At 41.5% G+C, this 13,012-nt stretch overlaps 1 protein-coding gene across 2 annotated transcripts; it reads left to right on the top strand.

Moving 5' to 3' along the window:
* Positions 1–293: 293 nt before the first annotated feature.
* Positions 294–12,672, top strand: LOC119852691 (proteasome maturation protein). 2 transcript variants are annotated; one of them, XM_038394232.2, is made up of 6 exons: positions 294–362; positions 3,824–3,921; positions 7,027–7,087; positions 8,416–8,517; positions 10,624–10,717; positions 12,119–12,672. In XM_038394232.2, exons 1-6 carry the CDS (start codon positions 360–362, stop codon positions 12,184–12,186), a joined length of 426 nt encoding a protein of 141 aa, XP_038250160.1. In that variant the 5' UTR covers positions 294–359; the 3' UTR covers positions 12,187–12,672. The 2 variants fall into 2 exon arrangements, with proteins under 2 accessions (XP_038250160.1, XP_043360298.1); XM_043504363.1 differs by lacking the exon at positions 294–362 and adding an exon at positions 803–826.
* Positions 12,673–13,012: the final 340 nt, after the last annotated feature.

Raw genomic sequence — 13,012 nt, forward strand, 5'->3', positions numbered from 1 at the left:
GCCCGGGCCAACCGCTCCCAGCAACCTCCCCGCACAAAGCTGCGGCTGCGCATGAGTCAGCGGCGTGGCCCTGCGGCCGGGTTCCCCACCCCATGTCCAGCCCGCGGCGCGGCGCGGCGCGGCTCTTCCCCGCGCTCGGACACGCGGCAAGGCCCGGCCCTGCGCCCCACGCGACCTCCCCCAGCCCGGCCACAAACTGCGCGCGCGCGCGCACGGCCGGGCCGGGCCCCGCCCCCTGCCGCAGCCCCACCCTGCCTCACGGCGTTTCTTGCGTATGACGTCGTAATCTACGCTGGGAGCGGAAGTGAGGTCATCCGCGCAGGCGGAAGCAGGGGTGGCTTGTGTGTGAGGGGGACGAGATGGTGAGTTCGGGCTTGCGGCGCAGGGTCCCGGGGGCGCTTCGGCCGCTGCTTGGGGGAGGTGGCGGCGACGTCTGCGCCTGCGCCCGCGCCCCGCGGGCCCTGCGCGGCCCTGCGGCCCCCGTCCGGGTCTGGCCGCTAGGGGCGGCGGGGCCGTGCTGAGTCATGGGGGTGGCCGGGCCCGGCGCGTACGGCGGCGGGGAGGCGGCTCGTGGTCCGCGGTTCTGTGCCTGGGAGCAGTGGCTGGGGGGGCGGGGGTGAACCGGGAGCGCGAATCGCCCCCCCCCCCCGTGCAGTGTAACGGCCGCCATGGCACCAGCCCCGCCGCCCACCCCCTGTGGGATCAGTGCCTCAGGGATGGGAACATCTGTTAGATTATCCCCCCCTCCCCCCACCACTGGTATTGTTTCCTGCTCCGCATCCCTAACTCTGGCTCCAGAATATGCGAGTTTGATTTCATGTCACTTGTGGGTGTATTCTTGGGGGCGGGGGGGAGGAGAGAGTTAAGTCTTTTTATTTGCCTTCTGGTTTCTGAGCTTTGAGGGCGCATTTGAGGGCGTCTTAAAACTTGGCTCGGTAGCCATGAGGGCTAGACAACTACTTCCAAGAAATGAAAGCTGAGGTTTTTACGGACGTATTTGACTCTAGGAGTTGGGGCTTTAAGAACACCATCAAATATTGCAAGACTTGTGATAGAGTGGCAAGAGTTGGCAATGCCTCTTGCTATTCCTTTCCCAGGACTTTGCATAGATTAATGTTTAGGTATCCACCCCTGCTTTTGGTGCAAAGTCATGCACTTAGGGACTAACAACAATAATTTTTGCTATAAATTGGGATCATATCAGTTAGAGGTGATGAGAAAGAGATGGTTATATTGATCAATCACAAGATGACTATGAACTGCAAACATGGTGTTGCTGTGAAAAAGGCTCCTGCAATCCTAGGATGCATCAGGCAAGATATTTCTAGTAGAGATAGGGAAGTGTTATTACCATTGTACATAGTACCGGTGAGACCTCATCTAGAATAGTGTGCGCAATTCTGGTCTCTCATCTTTAAGAAAAACTAATTCAAACTGGAACAGGTTCAGAGAATGGTTACAAGGATGATCAGAGGAATGGAGAACCTTCCTTACAAGAGAAGACTTAAGGATCTTGGCTTGTTTAGCCTAACAAAATGAAGGATATGGGGAGATATGATTGCTCTCTATAAATACATCAGAGGGATGAATACCAGGGAGAGAGAAATTATTTAAGTTAAGGGCCAATGCTAGCACAAAAACAAATGGATGTAGACTGGTCATCAAGACATTTAGGCTTGAAATTAGATAAAGGTTTCCAACCGTCTGAGGAGTGAAGTTCTGGGAGAGTTTTCCAAGGGAAACAGTGTGGGCAAATAACCTAACTTGATTTAAGACTGTTCACAGAGAGGATGGTATGATGAGATTGCCTACAATGACATAATGGCCTTTCCGTGCTGTGGCTGTTACCAAATATCTCCAATGGCCCAAGGTGGGACACTAAAATGGGAGGGCTCTGAGTTATTACAGAGAATTCTTTCCTGGGTTTCTGACTCATGGGTTTTGTTCACATGTTCATGGGTTAACTGGTCACCGTATTTGGGGTCAAGAAGAAATTTTCCCCAAGGTCAGATTGGCAGAGACACTGGGGATTTTTCGCCTTCCTCTGCAGCATGGGGCATAGGTCATTTGCTGGTTTTGAACTAGAATAATGTTGTAGTCTCTGTAACTTGAATACTTTAAATCAAGATTTGAAAATGTTACTCAGGCAAAGGTTATGGGCCTACTGTAGAAGTGAGTGCATGAGGTTCTGTGGCCTGTAGTGTGTAGGTCAGACTAGCTCAGTGTTTCTTAATCTTTTTGTGCTGGTGACCCTCTTTGTACGTTTAATAAAAAAAAAAAAAAAGCGTGGTTCCCTACCTTAAGCTTGGGCTTCAGCCCAGGGCAGTGCAGGTGAAGCTGAAGCCTGAGCCCCACTACCTGAGGCTGAAGCATGTAACTTCTCAGGGCCCCTGCAGTTGCCCTGCTTGCTATCCCCCTAAAACTGTCCCATGACCCTCCTGTGAGTTGCAACCCCCAGGCTGAGAAACACTGGACTAGATGATGGTCAGGATGGTGCCTCCTGGTCTTAAAGTAGAAGTCTATGAAGCAATAGCAGTACTGAATGCATCCAATGAAATGAGCTGTAGCTCACAAAAGCTTATGCTCAAATAAATTTGTTAGTCTCTAAGGTACCACAGGTCCTCCTTTTCTTTTTGCAGTACTTGATGTGTTTCACTCTTGGGAATATTTCTGGTTTTTCAGCCTTTATTTACTTTACTTCATCCTATAGTCATTCCCTCTTATACAGTAACAATTTCTCCTGTATTTTCATATTCCAGATATGTGTGATGATAGTGCAAGGAGGCTCCATAGTGCTAAACACTGTACCTTCACATAGTAGGAAACAGTCTCTGTCCAAAGAGCTTGTCTGTTTAAATAGACAAATCAGGCAGTTTGAGAAGGGAAACTGAGGCACAGAGAGGAGTGGTGGCTTGTCCAATGTCTCAGTAGCTGAATGGCACAGCTGGGAATAGAGCCCAGATCTCCTGAGTGCCAGTCCAATTCTCTAATTGCTAGATGATATTACATTTATTTAACTGTTTTATATTTCCTTGAAAGTCAATGCCTTCAGTCCCACCCCCCAATAAATAAATACCTACATACCTACATTTTGTTGATCTTCCCTGAGTTCCCTCTAATTTGTTACTATGTTTCTGGGGTAAAAAGATGTCCAAAACAGAATTGAATACAAAATTCCCCAGACAGTTATACCAGTCAGTTCCACTTTATAGGGCTTATCTTCTACCTTCTTTATTACCCTTTGCCTTTGCATAAAGAAAAATAGCAATTGCCATGTCCGATCATTGGTCCAATATCCTCCATCTGACAGAGGCTAGAACCAGATGCTTCAGAGAAGAGTTCAAGAAACCTTGTAGTGGACAATTATGGAATAATCTGCTCATAGAAGTTTCTTCCTAAACCCTAGTTGATAGCACAGTCATTTTCATCTTTGTGTTATAGTAGTGCCCAGAAGCCCCAATCAGGATGGGGACCCAGTTTAGGTAGGTGCTCTCATACATATAGTAAAAGAGCATTAAGTTGTTCTTTTTGTTCTGCCTTAGCAAGTTTGAGAAGCAAACAGCATGATATTACACTATTCCGAGAGATATAAGGAGTGCTAAATCGCTTTGAGGTGTCCTAATTAAATGCCATTTATAGTCTCAGTTAAAAAGCAGTCACCCTGAAGACTAAGGCTTGTGCATATGTAGTTTTAAAGAAACATCAGACAACTCTTTTTTGGTATAAAGACCAAGAGATTAATCTAAATTTTCGTTTGCCAGAGCTAACAGAAGCACTGAATGGGGCCTAATTCTGTAAAAGTAATCCTTGCTTTTTGTTTCAGAATTCCAGAGGAGTTGGATCTCAGCTTAAGGATAGCATCCCAATTGCTGAATTTTCAGCTAGTGGAGCATTTGGAGGTCATGATATTCTACGCAGAGGGTATGCCTTGTCTGCCTGCTAATATATTATACCATAACAAATTGAAATTCTAAGTATGTAGGAAGAAAGGTTTTTATGTATTATGCACCTGTTTTAGAACATACGCTGCTTGGCTGTATACTTTATATCAAAAGATATGTCTAGTCCAGTGATTCTCAACCTATTTACCATTGTGGGCTGCGTATGAAGCTCTCTCTGTGTTATGTGGGCCGCACCCACACAATATATATAAAAAGAAAAGGAGTACTTGTGGCACCTTAGAGACTAACAAATCTCTAAGGTGCCACAAGTACTCCTTTTCTTTTTGCGAATATAGACTAATATGGCTGCTACTCTGAAACCTGACAATATATATATTACCTGTACATCTACATGGGCCACAGCTGTGTGCTGATTGGGGTGCGGGTTAAGAATCTCTGGTGTAGTCAGTTTGCATATAATTATTGTAGGAGCATTATGTGTCAAGAGCTTGTTTCCTATGAAACCTTACTCTTAGAACCAAATAATAAATACAAACAGCTGTGTAATTAGTGATCTGTATAAGGCTGTACCTTTAAACAACTGATAGAAAAATCTTAATTTCCATCCCTGCGCATATATGAACTTTGTCTTTAAAAAAAATAATAATAATAGTTGCATGTGCTCTTTTAACGTTGGCCAAAATGGTTGACTTCAGCTATGAATGGCATATGAAATAGTATTAACAATGTGGAAAATGGCCTAATATTTTTACACTACTTGATAGTGTTTCAGATGCTTAGTGGTCAGAACCATATCTGTATACACATGTATATAAAATATACATGTAGAATAGAAGTATAAATACTTCTGTTGAAATTTAAAATGCTTATCAAATTGATTCAGAAAGAGAAAATCCAAGGCTTGCAAGTAACAGTATAGTCTGGGAAGTAAGGTTTGTCTGAAAATGAAATAATGTCAAAACGAGTACCATGTTGTGACATTCAACCCAGATTGGTAAGAGTTATGTCACCACCTGCCCTAAAACTGAGGGTGCCTTAAATGCTATGCTGCTATGCTCCACTGCCCTGATACCACCAGCCGGCCTTACAAGTATGCAGGTCACATCCTGGCTTCCACCATCCAGTTACTTTTTTGCAGAATGACCCCAATGCCTTCCCAGTCCTGAATTTCCACAGAACCATCTACCATTACCACAATCTGCTGAGGTTCCCAGAATTGTGAGTTACAGGACAGTGTTTAGCTACTGCTAAGCAGTGTGACAACTCCCTGACACACCAGCGTGTCCTCCTTGCCAGCAGACTCTTCAGGGCTCTTTTGTCCAAACCTTGCTTTGCAGGTAACAATCGGTGAACTCCCAAACTCCCCAGAGATGTCACTGTGCTGTGTCCAGCCCTCCTGAACATTCAGAGAGTAGTCATTTGTTGCTCCTTTAAAAAGACAATACACTGCAGCTTATTAATTCATAGGGCTAGGGTGGCTACAAATGCTCTTATTTCAATCACAGCACAGAATTGATTTATGGTAAAAGTAAAACACGGTCATTAAACAAGTCATAGATGATACCAAGAATAAAGATAGAAAGGAGTACAAGGAAATAAAAGTGAAAACGCTTCTAAGACTAAAACCTGGTTTAAGTCTCTTGTTCAAAGAAATGTTTCTCACCAAGGGTATGTTTACACTTCAGTGTAAACTCAGGGTTCGAACTCGGGCTCAAACCTAATCCCGCCTGTATATACACACGTGCTAACTCAGGGCTCGGACCCAGGGTCCCAAGACCCCATGGAGTGGCAGGTCCAAGCCTGAGTCAAACTGTGACCCTGTGTTCAAGCCCTATTGCTTTGTAGCGTAGATGTAGCCCCACTGGACTTGTGCTCTGGGAGTCTGCTAAAAGTTTCCCATAAGGTGACTTTTTTATCCTCTGAACAGTCAAGTTGGATGGACAGTCAAGTTTTCCCATGCTACACCATGAACAAAGGGCTAGAGTGGCCACATTTTGGGAAGGTGCTCAGAAGACTGGGATATAAGTGGTTGGACTCAAGCCTGCATAATGCGGTGTAAACCCTGGAGCCCCAGGTTAGGACCCAGAGTTCAACAATTCCTAACCTATGATTACAAATGAGTGTAGACGCCTTAGGTTAACAAACCCAGGATCTGCTAACTTGAGTTCTTCTAATTCTGGGCTTACATTGTAGTGTAGACATACTTGAAGTCTGTTTTCCAGTATGGCTAACCAGACTTTCTGGTGAGGACTCTTCACAGAGCTTAAAGTGCTTGGTTCCTTTGTCTCCTCAGGTGAAGGATAATTTAGGGGTTCACTCCCCCTCTATAGTCTGGTAAACTTTTGAAATGTATTCTTCTGAAGTGTATCCCTAGATAAAGTTCCTTTTCACTGCTGGGTGTGGATGCTATGATGCCTCTTGCAGACTCTATGCTGTCTTCTCCTCCACTAGTGACTTTTACAATGCAAATGATCTCTTCCTGCAATTTCTTATTCAGCTTGTCAAATGAATAGCCCATTGAATTTGGCCCCACCTGGCCTTTTTCCTTTGTTTGGGGAAAATCTGTTTAAACCAGGGATATCGGGGGATTTGATAAACACCTTTCAGTCATATATTTCCAGCCTATCTGTAAAGTTCTTCATGGGTTGACTGTACATATGTCACACAAGAATATTAATGATCAGTGAGTTATTAGTTTTCCGGTGACATGTTACATTACACCTCTTAGATACAGATTGTAATATTAGTGAGTTGGAGTACATTGAGTTGGTCTGGGCAGCTGAAACTCCTTGCTGGGTACCAAGCAGACCCTTTGGCACAAGGATGCTCTTAGGGTCACACATGTAGATTATCCAAAAGTGAACCAATAATAGAAGGGTTTATTCAGGTATTCAAGTTAAATTTGTCTTCTGTTTGTGAGCTGGAGCCGGGGAAAGAAAAAAAACATGACTGGTTTTATATTAAGCTTGAAACTGAAGCAGAAAAAGACTGAAATTCTTGCATAGGTTTTTTCCTTGTTCTAAATGAACACTGATGTTTTTATGTCAGACTAGACATTGGCGCATTAATTTTTGGTTCCTGTGTGACTTTTTAAAAAAACAACAACTTCTGTTTGCCTTTCTAGCTTTACAAGTGTGAAAAATGAACTTTTGCCCAGCCATCCTTTGGAACTGTCAGAAAAAAATGTAAGTGCAATGCTGAATTTGTTGTATGCATGCAATTTGATGCATCCAATGAAGTGAGCTGTAGCTCACGAAAGCTTATGCTCAAATAAATTTTTGTCTCTAAGGTGCCACAAGTACTCATTTTCTTTTTGCGAATACAGACTAACACAGCTGCTACTCTGAAACCTGTCCTTATTGCTGTAAAAGTTTATAAACTCTACAGATAGCATTAATAGCAAAGAAACTAAATGTCTTTGCTTGGTATGTCATAAGCCCCACTTTTAAATAGCAAAAGACACTGGCAAGGCTAATGTAGTAAGTTAAAGAAGTAAAGCTGGGGAGTGGGGAGGAAGTATAGTTAATATTTTTCTTCTGGACTTCTGATGAAAATTACAGAGACTGACTAGACTTTTGATGTTTTGCCTAGAGATGGTATTCTGTTATCATAAACATTACAAGTATAACTTCTGAATATTAAGAAAATTAAAAAAAAAATGAGAAAAAAATCACTATCTTCTGTCATGGATATCAGTAGCATCAATGCAAAACCTGGAGCCAAAACCCCCCATTAAATACTGCAAATACATGCAAAATGATTTTTAGTTTATTTGGCCAGTCACAACTTCTTTGATCAGAAACTAGTACCTATTAAGTAGGTATCCGTACACTATATTTCTCGTTCTTGATTAGTGCCAGAGGACTCAGTAAGGAGTCAAGACTCAACACTTGCTTTCCTAAACGATTTAGAACAGTGGGACTCGCGTATAAGATATTTAACAAAAATAAATATCTGCTGAGATTGTATATAAAGTAATTTCATTATACTGGAAATCGGAAAAGTTTGCCAAATATAGACTTCTTATTTTTTTCATTGATAGCAAAAAAAAGTTGCTCTTCTTTCAGTTTATAAGGCTTGCCATCCTTGCCATGGATTCTTTTAGGCCAAGATGCTTGGCTTTCCTCTTTCTGGGCTACTAATATTTTAAACTATCACTAAGCAATTTCAAGAAATTATTAAAGTAATACACAACTATTCCACTTGGTGGAGTCCAATACATTCTGCTTGCCAAAAATAACAAAATAGTTTTAGCCAGTAGGAAGCAGCATGTAATGCATGATTTTTAAATTAGATTTTCTTTCTCAGTTGCTTAAAACAAATGAGTTAATATTTTGGTAGTTTTCTTACACACCGAGGTTTATAAATCTAGCAGCCTATTTATTGCATTTTTTTAATTTTTTTTTTTTGTGCTGTGGACGACTTCCATATGCATATTCACTGAAGTATAATTTTACAAATATATTTTCTATAGCTATAATTAAATGCAGCTTTAAAAAAAATCTTTTGATAGTTTCAGCTAAACCAAGATAAAATGAATTTATCGACTCTGAGAAATATTCAAGGACTCCATGCACCTCTAAAGCTGCAAATGGAATTCAAAGCAGCAAAGCAGGTAGGCATTTTAAACTCTAAATTCTAGTAATATGAATTGCCTTAGTTAATTATAGACATATCTGCAGACATGCTTTTTAAAAAGCATTTGTTTATTTCAAAATACATTAGATAACAGCTGTTCATCTACTATACATTTTTCAAGCAAACTCTAAGCAGAACTGGCTCTATTACTTATGATAAAACTAACGCTGCTTATCTGAAACATTCAGAGTTCTGTTATCACAGCAAATTCCAGGTGAAGTGAAGCCGAACTTCTTAAGTCTTGTGTGGGATTTTCCCATCCTGCAGGCCTTGGGAGGAGGACCACGGGAATGGAAGTTATATCCCTGATTTCCTTCCTCAAGACCAATGTTCTTTCTGGCAAACCTCCTGAGAATTCACAGGAAGGGAACTCTGCTTCTGCAGACTAAAGGAGTTTGGGGGGCTGGAGCACACAAGGAGATGGGGGGAGAGATCAGGGCAGTAAAACCCTAATGCACCCCTCCATTAGCCCTTCTTTGTAAGCTGGGGAAGTTCATTGGGGGCCAGCCCCCAAAGTTTAAGTTCAGTGGGAGATTGTACCCACCACCCCTTGTGAGATAATCTTTGACTGCTGCACGTCCGTCTTCCCCCCCACTCGATCCTCAGGAGCCATAGTAGACTTGTTTGTCCTCCCTGAATGTATCTGAGGTCATTAAAGACTGACAAGCCTATTTGGGCTTTTTTGCAGCTGAGGCACCTACTACAGATGTGTTTTGAGGTAGAATAAGGAACTGCCCCATCCTAAAGGTTAAGCACTGGCCCACAACAAGCCTCATAAGGTTTGCTGGGGGTTTCCTGCCCTGCAGACACCAGAAGACTTACAAGAAATGCTGGAATTTGTCCTGCTCTCACCTAGTCACTCCTCCCTGCAGATCTCCTGAGATCTGTTGGAAGAGAGCTTTTCTCCCACAGCCTCTTGCATATCTAGCAGGAAGGGAGAGTGGTGAGAGCAAAGAGACTTTTTCCCCCCCATGTGTAGCTCGCCTTAGTTATGCAGGAGAGAAGAAATTCTTGTGACCTTAGGATACTTGTTGGCCTTTGCTTGTTATCTTTAATGTTCTTAGAAGATAATATGAACTCTCACCACCGATATGTCCCTGTACCGTAACTTTACCTTTTTACAGCATTTGAGTTGGAATAGTATTAGTATTGGAACTGATTAAAGGGCAGCTGTACTAGCAAATATTATGGATAATTACAAATCCAGTATATCCACAAGCAAGAGACAGCTATGCTTTGTTATATATAAAACAAGTACTCAGAAAAACTTTACTGGTAAGTTATTGCATGTCAAAGGCAGTTGTGAATCCAAATATGCTGCTGTCTGATGTGAATCTTGTGATCTGAGCTCTTTACTTGTCGTTTTAGTCAGTTGCCTGTGACACACACAGAGCCTTCCTTCCTCCACAATGATATTGTGGTCTGATGGTTCATATGGCATAAACCTGTCCTTTTGAGCAAGAGCCAATCTCAAACTTTGTTGTTGTTTATTTGTATTATTGTAGAGCCTAGGAGCCCTAATCATGGACGAAGACCTCATTAAGGCCGCTTCTAGTAGAGACTGGAGAAATGATATTCATAATCTAAATTTAACCTAAATGACTCTTTGGGAAGGCCATATAAATTCATTAAAATAATGGTATAGCCTATAGATGTGCTTTTTACTCTCTTTTGATATATGGATTGAAAAAATAAAATTGAAAATAAAGTAGCTGACCAGATTATTGAAATGTATGTTTATTAATCACGTAACTCTCAAGGTAAAGATACTTTGTAGTGACCATTCACAGATATGTGGCAGAAAACAGTGGGCATATTTTTCTACTGAAATTAAAAACTGTTTTTCATAATGGTACATTCTGATGTTTAGATTCTATGCCTTGACTATAAGACGAGGTGCCAGACAGGTCTTGAGACAAATGTGTGCAGGCTAGAATATCTCTATGCTCGAGTCCATGTTATCATTCTGTCATTTCCCAAAGAACACGTTCCTTTGCCTGTCATTTTTAATTACAGTCTGGACTTGGGAAGCCTGAATATGGAGAAGCCTGCATTTTTTCTGACTCTTGCTGTGTTTTCACAGATCCAACGTCTTCCGTTTCTGCATAGCTCAAATATAGCACTGGATACGCTGAGAGGAAATGATGAATGCATTGGTTTTGAGGATATTCTTAACGGTAAATGTTTTCTTTCAAAGATTTTGTAAGCTGTCAAAACTTTCTCAGGGCTATCAGGGAAAGGTGAGATTTGAGATTTCTGTGCCCCCGACAGTTATGTTTTTAAAATATCTTGTTTTTTATTCATTTAAATTTAGGGGTTAGAAAAGGAATGTATCGGGGAAAAAAATAAATATGGTGAAGCTGCTTGATATCTGGAAATGTAAAGCAAAATTGTCTTGTATTTGGATGTGTACCATATCCCCTAACCCACATTTTAATAGTAGTTTAAAGAGAATAAATGCCAATAAAAAATTACTGGAGAAGTGGTTTTATCATCTGGGGCTAAATTATGGAGCCTCCGTATTCCTGGAGGTATGCTGAAGGGAATGTGCCTCAGAGAAGCCCAGTTTGTACTATGCATGGAAGGAGCACTGTCTGTTCTATCCATTAGGGCAGAGCATATTGCTCCCCAACGTGCATTGCCCTCACTCCAATGGTTGATATGAAGCGGGAGTCAGTCTGCCCCTTGCATAACCTTGCTCCTTGAAGCCCTGTTTAAATGAAGCACCACATGTGGTGTTTGGGTTGCACTCCAGTATGATTGCTGCTTTTTTTAGTGTATTCTGTTAGAAGTTCTCATTCTGGTATTTCTGTTTTGATCTACTATCTTACCTATTAGACTTGGGCTCTGTCTCTTTCTATACACGTACACCCACTTGAAACTAATATTCACTGTTGCTTTTTAGTGTTGTAACTATTCTCTTTTTTTTTTTTTTAAACTAAGTACTGGGCTTTGAGCATCACTTTGTAAAACTTTCTTTTGTCATACTCATGTTGCTGATTTGCCATTTCAACTTAGTTTAAAACTTGTTGTTTTTCTGTCTGTTGTACTCAATTTATTGTCCTAGGTCTTGTATGTGTAACTCTCTGGTGCTTGAACATAGCATAGCTACCCCCCTCCCTCCCTTTTCCTAGAAAGGAAACCTTTGCCAGATTTCCTTCCCTCTGGTTGTTGCTTAGAACAAATATTTACAAGGTTGACAGATTTGCAGCATATGCTACAGAAATTTTCTCAGTAATCAAGATGTGCATGTTGTTGTAAACCAGTGGTTTTCAAACTTTTTGTATTGGTGACTCCTTTCACACATTAAGCCTCTGAGCATGACCCTCTCCTTATAAATTAAAAGTGGGGGTGGGGGGGTAATTTAATGTAATGGAGGCTCAGGGCTGTCAGCCCCACAGAGCTAACACCTCGTGACCCCTATGTATCCCCCTTGCGACCTCCTGAGGGATCACAACCCCCAGTTTGAGAACCCCTGCTATAAATACATCTAGATGAAATGTAGTCATCTTGTCTTATGATGGTTTCTGTTTCAAAGTATTACTAACTTTGTAAATATTTTACTGTCTATTTTCTAGACCCATCGCAGAGTGAAGTTATGGGAGAACCACATGTGATGATGGAATACAAGCTTGGTTTATTGTAACACAAATGTAGTCCGAACCTACTGTTCATGAAAACATTTCTTGTATGTGTCTTTATACTATACTACAGTTTAAGTGTACAATATTGATATTACATTGATACAATGTTTTTGTTAACTTACCCATAGGAGAGCTGTTGCCTTACTTGATGAATAGGCACATTAAATGTTTAAAGTCTATTATGATTTGTTCTCTGCTTACTGTCATTATAAATGTCCTAGAACTCGGTATTTTAAAACTGTACAAGAAGACTCTTCATATATTGCTCAGGACAATAGCTGCTTAGTTTTTGAAATATTATACATATACTACAAGAGTTTAGAAATGCATGTGAATTTTAAAATTGATTACTCTCAGTAAATGTAGGGAATGCATGTTCTTGCAAAAGAATTTTTTGAATATAAAACAGGCATTTTCCACTGAATCACTTTTTGTTCTTAAAATCTTTTAAACATCAAATAAAAAATTGCTACAAATGCTGTGGTTTCCAAAAATATGTAATCATAACTCAAGTCCCTGACCTCCAACCCAAGCAATGTTACTCTTGTCACTTGCAGCCCCTTTAAGGATCCTCAGTAGCTCAGGGGTAGAAAAGAAACCAGGCACACACATTTGTCTCCCCCAGCTAAGATGTCAGAGGTGCTCATTCACTGGAGCTCAGTTGCCCCTTAGGATAGAATTAGACACTGCTCCCTAGGAAGAGTTGGGAGCTGAATTTGGCTTTACCCAGCTACTTTTGAGGGGGGAACCCCTCCTTTGGATTTCACAGTAGCCTCACTGGGCTCCATTGCTCTGTAGAATGAGAGCTTCTGTAGCCCTTTTTTGGGC

This window comes from Dermochelys coriacea, chromosome 1 (assembly GCF_009764565.3).
Source record: "Dermochelys coriacea isolate rDerCor1 chromosome 1, rDerCor1.pri.v4, whole genome shotgun sequence".
Classification (NCBI taxonomy): domain Eukaryota; kingdom Metazoa; phylum Chordata; order Testudines; family Dermochelyidae; genus Dermochelys; species Dermochelys coriacea.

Bases quoted from the DNA above. Each gene is read 5' to 3' on its own strand.
- LOC119852691 (XM_043504363.1), top strand. The intron at 8,518-10,623 runs GTAGGCATTTTA...GTGTTTTCACAG, and splicing joins AATTCAAAGCAGCAAAGCAG to ATCCAACGTCTTCCGTTTCT. The intron at 10,718-12,118 runs GTAAATGTTTTC...TCTATTTTCTAG, and splicing joins TTTTGAGGATATTCTTAACG to ACCCATCGCAGAGTGAAGTT.